Below are 12,579 nucleotides of genomic sequence, written 5' to 3' on the forward strand. Positions count from 1 at the left end.
GTTGTCTGGATTCAGCGTCTGGCTCGCCTCTGCTTTGTGCCTGTGCCATCTCAGAGGACTTTGTCTGCTGTAGCCTTGGCTGCAGTCCCAAGGGCTCACCATCCCTGAATCCATGACACTATCCAGACCTCATCTCGAAATGCTGCTGTATTATCAGTCACATAGATGAAACTAGCTCAGTGGAGATTATAGTCTGCCAAAATGCTTCAAACAAATCGATGAATAGTCTCACCAGTTTATCAGTGGTCTCCCTTGTTGCCAAAATTGCTGAACACGTGCACAAGTTTTCATCAAGGTGAGATTCTCTTTTGATGATTTAATTTTTTAAGTGGAGATGTTATTGTCCAGTTTCTGAGTTGAGGTGTGAACGAGGACATAATCTTGTCCCTCAATCACTTCAAATCCACCCCCTCCCGTCCTCACTTTTGATCCACCCCCTTCCATTTCCATGGTTGTAATGACTTTTTTGTCCCCACCTCTATAGATTCCCGAAGGTTTCCCAATCCTCGTGCACACTTCTAATTGCCACTTTTATGACAAGGACAATTTACAAAGCTGATTACCCAGGTAAATTGGCCTGTCTAAAAATTATCCTCCTCTGTCAGGCAAAAAAAAAATGTTTGAGGCTCCATATTATGCATACATTTTAGCTAGATTAAAAAGAGGCACTCCTGGGAGTGCATATAGTTCATGGAATAAACCAGCGTAAGTATATGGAAGTTTCAAGATTGCTCCCCTTCCTTCAGCTCCACATACAAATAGCAGGTGCATATACAGTGATGTGCTGGAGCCGGTTGTTAATTTTTGAACAATTTTGCAAGCCGGTTGTTGTGCTCTCAGTTGAGACTTGACATTTTTTTCCCCCCACTATTTGCAGCGGGAGGCTGGAGGCACGCATGCCCAAACACACCAGCTGTCACCTGATATTGGTGTGTGGCACCCCTGCCTCCTCATGCTGCGCTGCAGGCAAGAGGTTTGTGTGCTCGCGGTTCATCTCAGCAGCGCTCCTGATCACAGCCCAGCTGGTTGTGGAGCTGTACCCAACACTAACCTCAACTTAGCTTCCCCACCACTGTCCTGAGATTTTCTGCCAGAGAGGACAGAGGAGAGCCTTGCTGAGCTGATCGTTGCGACAGAAATGCACCTTATCCTCTCTGCTGGTAAGAATTTAAGAAGCAGATGTTGCTGGGCCCCTTGGTTGGGGGAGGACAAGTTAAGTGGAAATTGGTTTGGGGGAGCTTTGCCCCCCGCCCCCCCCCCCCAAAAAAAAACACTTGCATCGTCCGAGTTCCTGATTCTCTCTCCCCTGCTGCTGCCCTTCCCACTGCCCCATGCATTGAACTTTTTATCCTTTCAGTTTCTTCCATCCTGTATCTGCTCCCTCTCCCTGCCTCCCTCCCGCAACCTCTTTCCCCCCTCCCGCAACCTCTTTCCCCCTCCCCATCGCAGTTCTCTGGATCGGATTGTTACCTACCTGCAGGCAGTGGTTAGGACAGGACGCTGGCATCGGGGTCCTTCTGCTGCCACGTTCTGCCTACTCTGATTCAACTTGCTGTTTCCATGTAGGCAGGATGCGGCAGGCAAAGGACACCGTCGGGACCAAGGAGGTTTGAAGTGATGAGCCGCCTATCTACTCCATGGTAAGCAAGAAAGCCACCCAGGCCCACCCGTGGCTATACCCCTGCCTTGTGCCATCACTATCCAGCAGGTAGGCAGAGTCTTAAAAGATGGAGGATAAAGGATTTTTTTTTTTTTTTTTTACATTAAAAGAAGGTAAATTTGGATGTAAGGATTGTTTGAAAGCACGCTCTCTTAAGTATGCACTGAATGGAAAATGTTATTGAGCAAAGACCTGCATGTAAGCTTACTGGTGAGAGTGTTATGTGAAATACCATCTTCAGGTCTGATGTAATTTCAGGTAATTCTCTGTCAACCATTCATTTTTGTGTAGTTAGTTCACTGATCTGCTAAATTTACAGACACTAATGAATAAAACATTGTTGTCTGCTACACCTAACTCATATCAGAGTCTGTATTCTTTGAATAGGAGACCAATTTATCCTGTGTTGGCCACCCAAACAAAGTACACTTACTGACATTTTGTTGGCTTGTCTTCCAGTAATAAAGCACTTTTTTAAAGCTTGGTTTTCCTCATAGGCATCTATTGGATTAGCCTAATAATGCATTAAGAACATGGGGAACGGGTTGTTCCCACTGCAGCTCCTTGTGACCCTTGGCAAGTCTCTTAACCCTTCACTGCCCCAGGTACAAAACTTACATTGTGAGCCAACTAGGGACAGAGGTAGTACCTGCATATAGTAAATGTAAACCACTTTAGTTTACAACAGAAAGGCAGTATATCAAAAATAACCCTATGCTTTGACTACCTTTTCAAATGAGCATGATCTCTGAAAAACAATATGGCTACTGTGGAGATGTATTTCAATATGTAATAATATAGCATGTGTAATTCATGTGCTTTTGTCTCCTCTTTAATTCATGACTTTACTAATAGTGATATGCTCATTCAACAACTGCATATTTTAAAATCAAAACTGACATAATTTTAAGTAGTGTTTTGGTGTTTGAAATTTTGCTTATGAAGAATTACTTTCATATATTTTTTCTGTTACAATTATTTTCAACACTAACCACTTTTAGTTTCAAGTTTTATTGTTATTTGGACTATAGTCTTAGGGCCCTTTTACTGAGCCGCGGTAGGCACCAGCGTGTGCCTACTGCATTTCAAAAAGCACTACCACGGGACATTCTGAGGCATCCTGCGATAGTGTCTACCACACTCTTAATCCTGCGCTATAAAATCATTTCTCTTTTTTAGTGCAGGAGACGTGTCTGTGGGCAGAGAGTAGGTGTGCCCTGTGCTAATCAGGTAGTGCAGGAGCCCTTACCACCTAGTACAGTGGTTCCCGAACTTGGTCCTGGAGGCACCCCAGCCAGTCAGGTTTTCAGGGTACCCACAATGAATATTCATGAGATAGATTTGCATGCAGTGGAGGTACTGCATGCAAACCTCTCTCATGAAAACCTGACTGGCTGGGGTGCCTCCAGGACCAGGTTTGGGAACCACTGACCTAGTAAATAGGTGATGGTAAGGGCTGCCGCACTAATTGATAAAGGTGCATGGCCACTAAAGAATAAAATACAAATGTGGCCATTTTACCACCACGCTAACAGTTCATGCAGTGCATGGTAAACCCACATGGTCAATCAGCACTGGCCACTGTTTTGTGCAGCTTAGTGAAAGGGCTTCTACAACTTTGGTTTACAGCAGGATCAGAATTATAACTTTAGTGTACTGTCCTGTAAAGGCGGACAGCTTGCTTCAGTCATTGTCTCTTCCCAAAGCTTCATTCTTTTAAATATCTATAATCTTATTCTATGAATACTAGGCTGAAGAAAATCAGTATGGACACGTGTGCTCCAGAAGTGTGTCAGTAATGTTTAGCATTGTTCACTAACTTTGAAGAAAACTGCACTTTCAGTGTATTTTCATGGATATGTAATGGCTACAATACTGACCAGAAATTTACTCTATCTCTGTTTCTGAAAGGAGTAGTTAAAATGCAACAAAATTATCCCTTTTCTGCTTGTTAGTATTTTCAGTATTGTTGCAATACTGCTGTTAAAACATGGACTGTATATGCTATTTAAAATGGTAAGCTAAACTGTGGAGATAGTTTTGTGTTTAAGATATAGCTCATGCTTAGTGGGATCTGTTAATAAACCATAGAGTAATACTTCGTTTCTTTTTTTATAATTTTTAAGGTTCATGTTTTATTCGCACTGACCAGCTAGATGGTGAAACAGACTGGAAGTTGAAAATTGCTGTAAGCTGCACCCAGAGGTTGCCAGCTTTGGGAGTAAGTACTGTACCTTTTGTTTCATTAATGTACTCAGTGCATTGTGTTTGTATTAGTAAATATTTGTCAGCGATATGTTGCAGTTAATGCTAACACGTCATCAAGAAATAGGTCAAGTCATACAAAAATATGTATACCCTTGTTGCTGAAAAGGAAAAAAAAGTATATTTTAAATAGCAGCTTGTTTATGCAAAGGTTGTTTAAAACTTCTAATTTTTAAAACTTGCACATACAAAAAATAGCATAGAAATAATATGTACAATAATGCTTATTGTTTTTTGAATATGTAAATTACTAGAAGAAATGGGACTAATGTGGAATGTTGGTTTGAAATTTGAGTTTAGTGACAAGAATTATGCTGGACAAGAAAAATGTTCAAATGTTACGTCATGTACAACTGGAAGGACAACGTCAAATTCCAACATGTGTGTTTGTAAAGCATCACAGCATATGTGGTATTTGCTGATAATAATAATCCAAGCTCCATATGACCTGTGAAGTACAAACTATAGACTAGTGGCCTGAGCACTTCCAAATTGGCACACTATGGTGGTTAAGGTGCTTTCCCCTAGCCATCTTAGAAGCACATACATATTTATGATATGTTAATTTTATTTTTTTGTCATTTTTATTTATAGGTTTAATAATGTTACATTCAAAGAACAAACTTACAGTGGTGGAAATAAGTATTTGATCCCTTGCTGATTTTGTAAGTTTGCCCACTGACAAAGACATGAGCAGCCCATAATTGAAGGGTAGGTTATTGGTAACAGTGAGAGATAGCACATCACAAATTAAATCCGGAAAATCACATTGTGGAAAGTATATGAATTTATTTGCATTCTGCAGAGGGAAATAAGTATTTAATCCCTCTGGCAAACAAGACCTAATACTTGGTGGCAAAACCCTTGTTGGCAAGCACAGCGGTCAGACGTCTTCTGTAGTTGATGATGAGGTTTGCACACATGTCAGGAGGAATTTTGGTCCACTCCTCTTTGCAGATCATCTCTAAATCATTAAGAGTTCTGGGCTGTCGCTTGGCAACTCGCAGCTTCAGCTCCCTCCATAAGTTTTCAATGGGATTAAGGTCTGGTGACTGGCTAGGCCACTCCATGACCCTAATGTGCTTCTTCCTGAGCCACTCCTTTGTTGCCTTGGCTGTATGTTTTGGGTCATTGTCGTGCTGGAAGACCCAGCCACGACCCATTTTTAAGGCCCTGGCGGAGGGAAGGAGGTTGTCACTCAGAATTGTACGGTACATGGCCCCATCCATTCTCCCATTGATGCGGTGAAGTAGTCCTGTGCCCTTAGCAGAGAAACACCCCCAAAACATAACATTTCCACCTCCATGCTTGACAGTGGGGACGGTGTTCTTTGGGTCATAGGCAGCATTTCTCTTCCTCCAAACACGGCGAGTTGAGTTCATGCCAAAGAGCTCAATTTTTGTCTCATCTGACCACAGCACCTTCTCCCAATCACTCTCGGCATCATCCAGGTGTTCACTGGCAAACTTCAGACGGGCCGTCACATGTGCCTTCCGGAGCAGGGGGACCTTGCGGGCACTGCAGGATTGCAATCCGTTATGTCGTAATGTGTTACCAATGGTTTTCGTGGTGACAGTGGTCCCAGCTGCCTTGAGATCATTGACAAGTTCCCCCCTTGTAGTTGTAGGCTGATTTCTAACCTTCCTCATGATCAAGGATACCCCACGAGGTGAGATTTTGCGTGGAGCCCCAGATCTTTGTCGATTGACAGTCATTTTGTACTTCTTCCATTTTCTTACTATGGCACCAACAGTTGTCTCCTTCTCGCCCAGCGTCTTACTGATGGTTTTGTAGGCCATTCCAGCCTTGTGCAGGTGTATGATCTTGTCCCTGACATCCTTAGACAGCTCCTTGCTCTTGGCCATTTTGTAGAGGTTAGAGTCTGACTGATTCACTGAGTCTGTGGACAGGTGTCTTTCATACAGGTGACCATTGCCGACAGCTGTCTGTCATGCAGGTAACGAGTTGATTTGGAGCATCTACCTGGTCTGTAGGGGCCAGATCTCTTACTGGTTGGTGGGGGATCAAATACTTATTTCCCTCTGCAGAATGCAAATAAATTCATATACTTTCCACAATGTGATTTTCCGGATTTAATTTGTGATGTGCTATCTCTCACTGTTACCAATAACCTACCCTTCAATTATGGGCTGCTCATGTCTTTGTCAGTGGGCAAACTTACAAAATCAGCAAGGGATCAAATACGCTCATGTCTTTGTCAGTGGGCAAACTTACAAAATCAGCAAGGGATCAAATACTTATTTCCACCACTGTATAAATGCATTGGCTAAATCAGCAATAACAAGATTCATTGCACTTAAAAAAAAAAAATAAGGAAATATTCCTTCAAACTTAGTCCACAAAATTCTAAACCAAGATATAAGGAAATAACTAAGGAAAATACTTTAATTTAAATCAATAATGGAGCAGGAAAAAGCCAAACATTTACAGTCAGTTTAAACAGCATATTATTAACAAGTGGGCTCATTCAGGGAAATATTTCTTTCACCCTCCTTAAGAGAAATAAATTCCTGCAATTTCTTTGGGTCAAAGAAAACATAATTAATTGCATTTAGAGACACCAAACATCTACAGGCAAATTTTAATACAAAAGACCCACCCAAAGAGAGAACTCTAGGTTTTAAAACTAAGAATTCTCGTGGAGGAGTAGCCTAGTGGTTAGTGCAGTGGACTTTGATCCTGGGGCACTGAGTTCAATTCCCACTGCAGCTCCTTGTGACTCTGGGCAAGTCACTTCCCCCTCCCTTGCCCCTGGTACAAAATAAGTACCTGAATGTATGTAAACTGCTTTGAATGTAGTTGCAAAAACCTCAGAAAGGCGGTATATCAAGTCCCATTTCCATATCATCAAGCTGATCAATCCATAGACTGGTGGGTTGTGTCCATCTACCAGCAGGTGGAGATAGAGAGCAAACTTTTGCCTCCCTATATGTGGTCATGTGCTGCCGGAAACTCCTCAGTATGTTCTCTATCTCAGCAGCTGGTGGTCACACACAGCAGCAGCTCTGGCTAGGCCTCCAAGCCTAATTTTTAGGTTTTGTTGAGTGCCTGGGGTTGAGGGCTCTTTTGAGCAAGTGCAAACCTGGTGGTGCCAGGTCCCTCCTTTTCTCCCCCCTCCCGCTGGCTCCGTTAAAAAAAAAAAAAAAAAAAATTTTGAACGTCCTTAAAGGCGTTTATTTCGACGTTTATTTAAGCGTCTATTGCAGCTACTCACTGGGACACCAGGTCGTTACAACTCGGAGCGGACAGCAGGTAATTTTTACCTTTTTATAGCGGGCAGGGGGTTCCCCGATTCTTCTTCTCGTGGATTATGGCGTCGGAGGGCGAGGGCGCAAAGGGTCGCTCCCCGGGTCGCTTGAGCGCTTCTAGAGGGGATGCGGGGGTCTTAAAGCCTGATTCGCCCTTGTTGGGTGACAGTTTCGTGACCGATGAATGTCCCGGTCCTTCCTCCGGCGTGGCGGTTTTTCCCGCCATAAACGCCCATCCCCCGCTCCTCGCCTCCGCCATCTTGGCCGGCCACGCGGCTCGGACGGCTTCTTCTTGGGCCGCCCTTGAGGTTGGAGACATTAATGCCATGAACGCCCTTAATTTGGGCGACGGCACAGAAGCGACTAAAGTTAAGAGCCGTTCTTCCCGCGCGGCTCCTTCGCGGAGTTTCGCGCCGGACGCCATTTTGGATGTGCAGCATGTCTCTCCCCCGCTATTGCGAGCGCCGGTTGAGGGTGCGTCTAGGGCTGTTGCCCAGGCTGCGGAAGTGCACAGTCTGGGGGGTTTCTCCCCCGAGTTTGGTTTGCTGCTGCATCAGGCCTTCCTCATGCACAACGCTGCCCCTGCTCCCTCGTCTGGTAAAGAAGTTGAGGTTCCCAGAGGTAAACGCCCTCGGGTTGATTCCCAGGCCTTGGAGGAATTTGTCTCCTCCGATGTAGATGAGGGCAGCGTGTCTGAGGTCTCCCAACGGTCCTTTGCGGATTCCTTGGAGGAGACGGATCCCCGCTCGGATGGAGCGGATGACCCCTCTGCAGCGCGGCTTTTTAGCCCAGAGGATTTGCCCAACCTGTTGTTACAGGCCATGGACACTTTGAAGATTTCCTCTCCGGAGGACGTCGCTCCCTCAGCCCCTGTTGGCTCTGCCATTATGCTGGGGACGAAGCGCCCGCCTAGAACCTTCCACGTGCATGATGCCATGCACACCTTAATTTCGGCTCAATGGGATGTCCCAGAAGCGAGCCTTAAAGTGGCTAGGGCTATGTTCCGCCTCTATCCTTTGGCTGTGAGTGAACGTGAGGCCTATCTGTGGCCTACCGTGGATTCTTTAATCACTGCGGTGACTAAGAAAACGGCGTTGCCGGTGGAAGGTGGCACGGCCCTAAAGGACGCCCAAGACAGAAGATTGGAGGTGGCCTTAAGGTCGTCCTTTGAGGCGGCTGCTTTAAGTTTGCAGGCCTCAGTTTGCGGCTCCTATGTGGCCAGGGCGTGCCTGACTATGGTGCAGCGGGCTTCCCCCTCGGATCATTCCTTGAGGGCTGATTGACCGGCCCTGGAATCGGGCTTAGCCTATTTGGCAGACTTGCTGTATGATGTCTTGAGGGCCTCAGCGAAAGGCATGGCTCAGACAATCTCTGCGCGGCGGTGGCTTTGGCTGAAACATTGGTCTGCTGACCACGCCTCTAAATCCCGCCTGGCTAGGTTGCCTTTTAAAGGCAAGCTGCTCTTTGGGGTCGAGCTGGACAAAATCGTGACCGATCTCGGCACGTCTAAGGGCAAGAAATTACCAGAGGTCAGGGCTCGGGCTAGTACTCGTCCCGGTACCTCCAGAGGACGGTTGCAGGAAGCCCGTCGGTACCGCCCGGGCAAGTCGGGTTCCTCTGCCCCCTCTTCCTTCAAGAGGAATTTCTCCCCCAAGCAGCATTCCTTTCGCAGAGACCGCCGTCCCGGAGGTGCTCCCTCCGGTCCTCCCCCAGGGTCTCGTACCCAATGACGGGGTCTTGGTCCACGCCCCAGTGCAGATTGGAGGACGGCTGTCCTCGTTTCTGGGCGAGTGGACCACAATAACTTCAGACGCGTGGGTGCTGGAAGTCATCAGAGACGGCTACAAACTAGAGTTCTGCCGACCCTTAAAAGACGGGTTTGTACTCTCTCCCTGCAAGTCTCCGGTCAAAGCTGTGGCAGTGCAGCAGACCTTGGACAATCTGATCCGCCTGGGCGCGGTCGTTCCGGTGCCAGAAAGTCAGCTTGGCAAGGGACGTTACTCCATTTACTTTGTGGTACCAAAGAAAGGAGGTTCTGTCCGGCCTATCCTCGACTTCAAAGGGGTCAATCGGGCCTTGAAAGTGCGGCACTTTCGCATGGAGACTCTCCGCTCTGTTATAGCGGCAGTGAAGGCAGGAGAGTTCCTGGCATCCTTGGACATCAAGGAAGCGTACCTGCATATTCCCATCTGGCCTCCTCATCAACGCTTTCTGCGTTTTGCAGTCCTGGGACGACACTTCCAGTTCAGAGCCCTCCCTTTCGGGTTGGCTACTGCTCCGCGGACCTTTTCCAAAGTAATGGTGGTCATCGCGGCCTTCCTACGAAAGGAAGGGGTACAAGTCCATCCTTATCTGGACGACTGGTTGATCCGAGCCCCCTCTTATGCAGAGTGCGGCAAAGCTGTGGACCGGGTAGTTGCTCTTTTGAGCTCCCTGGGATGGATCATCAACTGGGAGAAGAGCCAGCTGCGCCCGACTCAGTCCCTGGAGTACCTGGGAGTTCGATTCGACACCCAAGTGGGCAGAGTGTTCCTGCCAGACAATCGGATTGTCAAACTTCAGGCTCAGGTGGACCAGTTCCTAGTAGCCTCTCCCCTTCGGGCTTGGGACTATGTGCAGCTGTTGGGCTCTATGACTGCCACGATGGAAGTAGTGCCCTGGGCCAGGGCTCATATGAGACCACTTCAACACTCTTTGCTGCAGCGCTGGACTCCGATGTCGGAGGATTATGCTGTGCGCCTTCCCTTGGAGCCAGCAGTGCGCAAGGCGCTGAGCTGGTGGATGCAGACAGACAAGTTGTCGGCGGGAATGCCTCTGGTGACCCCAGAGTGGATTGTCGTCACGACGGACGCCTCGTTGTCGGGCTGGGGAGCCCACTGCTTGGGAAGGACAGCGCAGGGGCTCTGGTCTCCTGCAGAGGCAAAGTGGTCTATCAACCTCCTGGAACTCAGAGCCATTCGGTTGGCGCTTTTGGAGTTCATCCCGGTACTGGTGTTGAAGCCTGTACGGGTCCTGTCGGACAATGCTGTGGCCTATGTCAACCGCCAGGGAGGTACCAAGAGCGCCCCTCTAGCCAAGGAGGCTATGAATCTTTGCCAGTGGGCGGAAGCGAACCTGGAGCAGCTTTCAGCGGCCCACATTGCCGGAGTCATGAATGTCAAGGCGGACTTTCTCAGTCGCCATACCTTGGAGCCCGGAGAGTGGCAGCTATCTGCTCAGGCGTTCTTGGACATCACGAAGCGCTGGGGCCAGCCGAGCCTAGATCTGATGGCGTCATCGGCCAATTGCCAAGTGCCGCGCTTTTTCAGCAGAGGACGGGACCCTCGATCCCTGGGAGTAGATGCTCTTCTCCAACAGTGGCCGACACAAGAGCTTCTCTATGTGTTCCCGCCCTGGCCCATGTTGGGCAGGGTGCTAGACTGGGTGACAAAGCATCCCGGCAGGGTAATCCTGGTGGGTCCGGATTGACCCAGGCGTCCCTGGTATGCGGACTTGATCAGGCTGTCATTCGACGATCCTCTGCGGCTGCCAGTGGAGCAGGGCCTGTTACATCAGGGTCCCGTGGTGATGGAGGATCCCTCCCCCTTTGGTCTTACGGCCTGGCTATTGAGCGGCAGCGTCTGAGGAAGAAGGGCTTCTCAGACAAGGTCATCGCCACTATGCTGAGAGCGAGGAAGCGCTCTACTTCTACTTCTTACACCAGGGTTTGGCGTATCTTTGCAGCGTGGTGTGAAGCAGGCTCACTTTCTCCCTTCACTGCTCCAATTTCTTCAGTGTTGGCGTTCCTGCAAGAAGGTCTGGAGAAAGGCCTGTCGCTCAGTTCCCTTAAAGTCCAGGTGCTTCCCTGGCTTCGCAGCCAGATGTGGTGCGCTTTCTCAAGGGAGTTAATCACCTGCGCCCTCCTCTGCACTCAGTGGTGCCTGCGTGGAATCTCAACCTGGTACTAAGAGCATTGCAGAAGCCGCCTTTTGAACCCTTGTCGAGGGCATCTCTGAAAGACCTGACGTTGAAAGCAGTCTTTTTGGTGGCTATCACTTCAGCCAGAAGAGTTTCCGAGCTCCAGGCGCTCTCATGTCGAGAGCCTTTTCTGCAGTTCACTGAGGCAGGAGTGACTATTCGCACAGTGCCTTCCTTCCTGCCCAAGATTGTTTCTCGCTTCCATGTGAATCAGCAGCTCTGTCTCCCTTCCTTTCGTAGGGAGGACTTCCCAGAGGGGTACTCTGCTCTTAAATATCTGGATGTGAGACGAGTCATCATCAGATACTTGGAAGTGACCAATGATTTCCGGAAATCGGATCATCTGTTTGTCCTGTTTGCAGGTCCTCGTAACGGTCTGCAGGCTGCTAAGCCTACAGTGGCAAGATGGGTCAAGGAAGCCATTGCAGCGGCTTATGTGGCCGCGGGGAAGGTGCCGCCTATCCAGCTGAAGGCTCACTCCACGAGAGCTCAGGCGGCCTCGATGGCAGAGGCCGGATCCGTCTCCTTGGAAGAGATATGCAAGGCGGCAACTTGGGCTTCGGCTCATACATTCTCCAAGCATTACCGTTTGACTGTGGCTGCACGGGCGGAGGCCCGGTTTGGAGCTTCAGTGTTGAGGTCAGGGATTTCAATGTCCCGCCCTGGGTGAGTACTGCTTCGGTACATCCCACCAGTCTATGGATTGATCAGCTTGATGATATGGAAGGTAAAATTATGTATAATCATACCTGATAATTTTCTTTCCATTAATCATAGCTGATCAATCCATAGCCCCTCCCAGATATCTGTACTGTTTTTATTCTGGTTGCATTTCAGGTTCAAGTTTAGTCTTCAGTTACTTCAGAAAGACTTCGTGTTCAAGTTTTTTCACTTGGATTCTTCAAGAGTTAAGACGAGTTTGTGTTACAGTGAGCTGCTGCATTCCTCTCCCCTCCGTTTTACGGGGCTGGATTGAGACTTAAAATTCTGCCGGCACTCCCTCCCGCTTCGTGCGGCTGTAGGGCAGCTTTGTACCCCTCCCGCTTCGGCGGTGTTAGGGTCAGTCAGCTCCTCCCGCGGTTGCGGTTGCAGGATAAGCCAGATCCCCCCGCATCGGCGGGTGTGGTGTCCCTCCCCCGCTCCATGGGGATGAGCTGGACAGATTCCCCTCCCCCACTTGTGTGGGGATGAGCTGGGTTAATTCCCCTCCCCCGTTTCGGCGGTGGTGAGCTGGGCAGAGTGTCCCTTCGTGGGTGTAATTCTCTAAGTGCTGAGTCCTGCGGATGGAGCTTTGATATCGACATACTGAGGAGTTTCCGGCAGCACATGACCACATATAGGGAGGCAAAAGTTTGCTCTCTATCTCCACCTGCTGGTAGATGGACACAACCCACCAGTCTATGGATTGATCAGCTATGATTAATGGAA

At 48.4% G+C, this 12,579-nt stretch overlaps 1 protein-coding gene across 1 annotated transcript in view; it reads left to right on the top strand.

Annotated features, from left to right (window-relative positions):
* The window catches only part of ATP9B (ATPase phospholipid transporting 9B (putative)), a 706,895-nt gene that overhangs the window by 210,816 nt on the left and 483,500 nt on the right, over positions 1 to 12,579 (top strand). The window contains 1 exon segment of the mRNA XM_030211876.1: positions 3,787 to 3,881. Within this exon segment, the coding sequence (XP_030067736.1) occupies positions 3,787 to 3,881 (95 nt within the window).

The sequence above is a fragment of the Microcaecilia unicolor genome, chromosome 1 (genome assembly GCF_901765095.1).
Source record: "Microcaecilia unicolor chromosome 1, aMicUni1.1, whole genome shotgun sequence".
Lineage (NCBI taxonomy): Eukaryota > Metazoa > Chordata > Amphibia > Gymnophiona > Siphonopidae > Microcaecilia > Microcaecilia unicolor.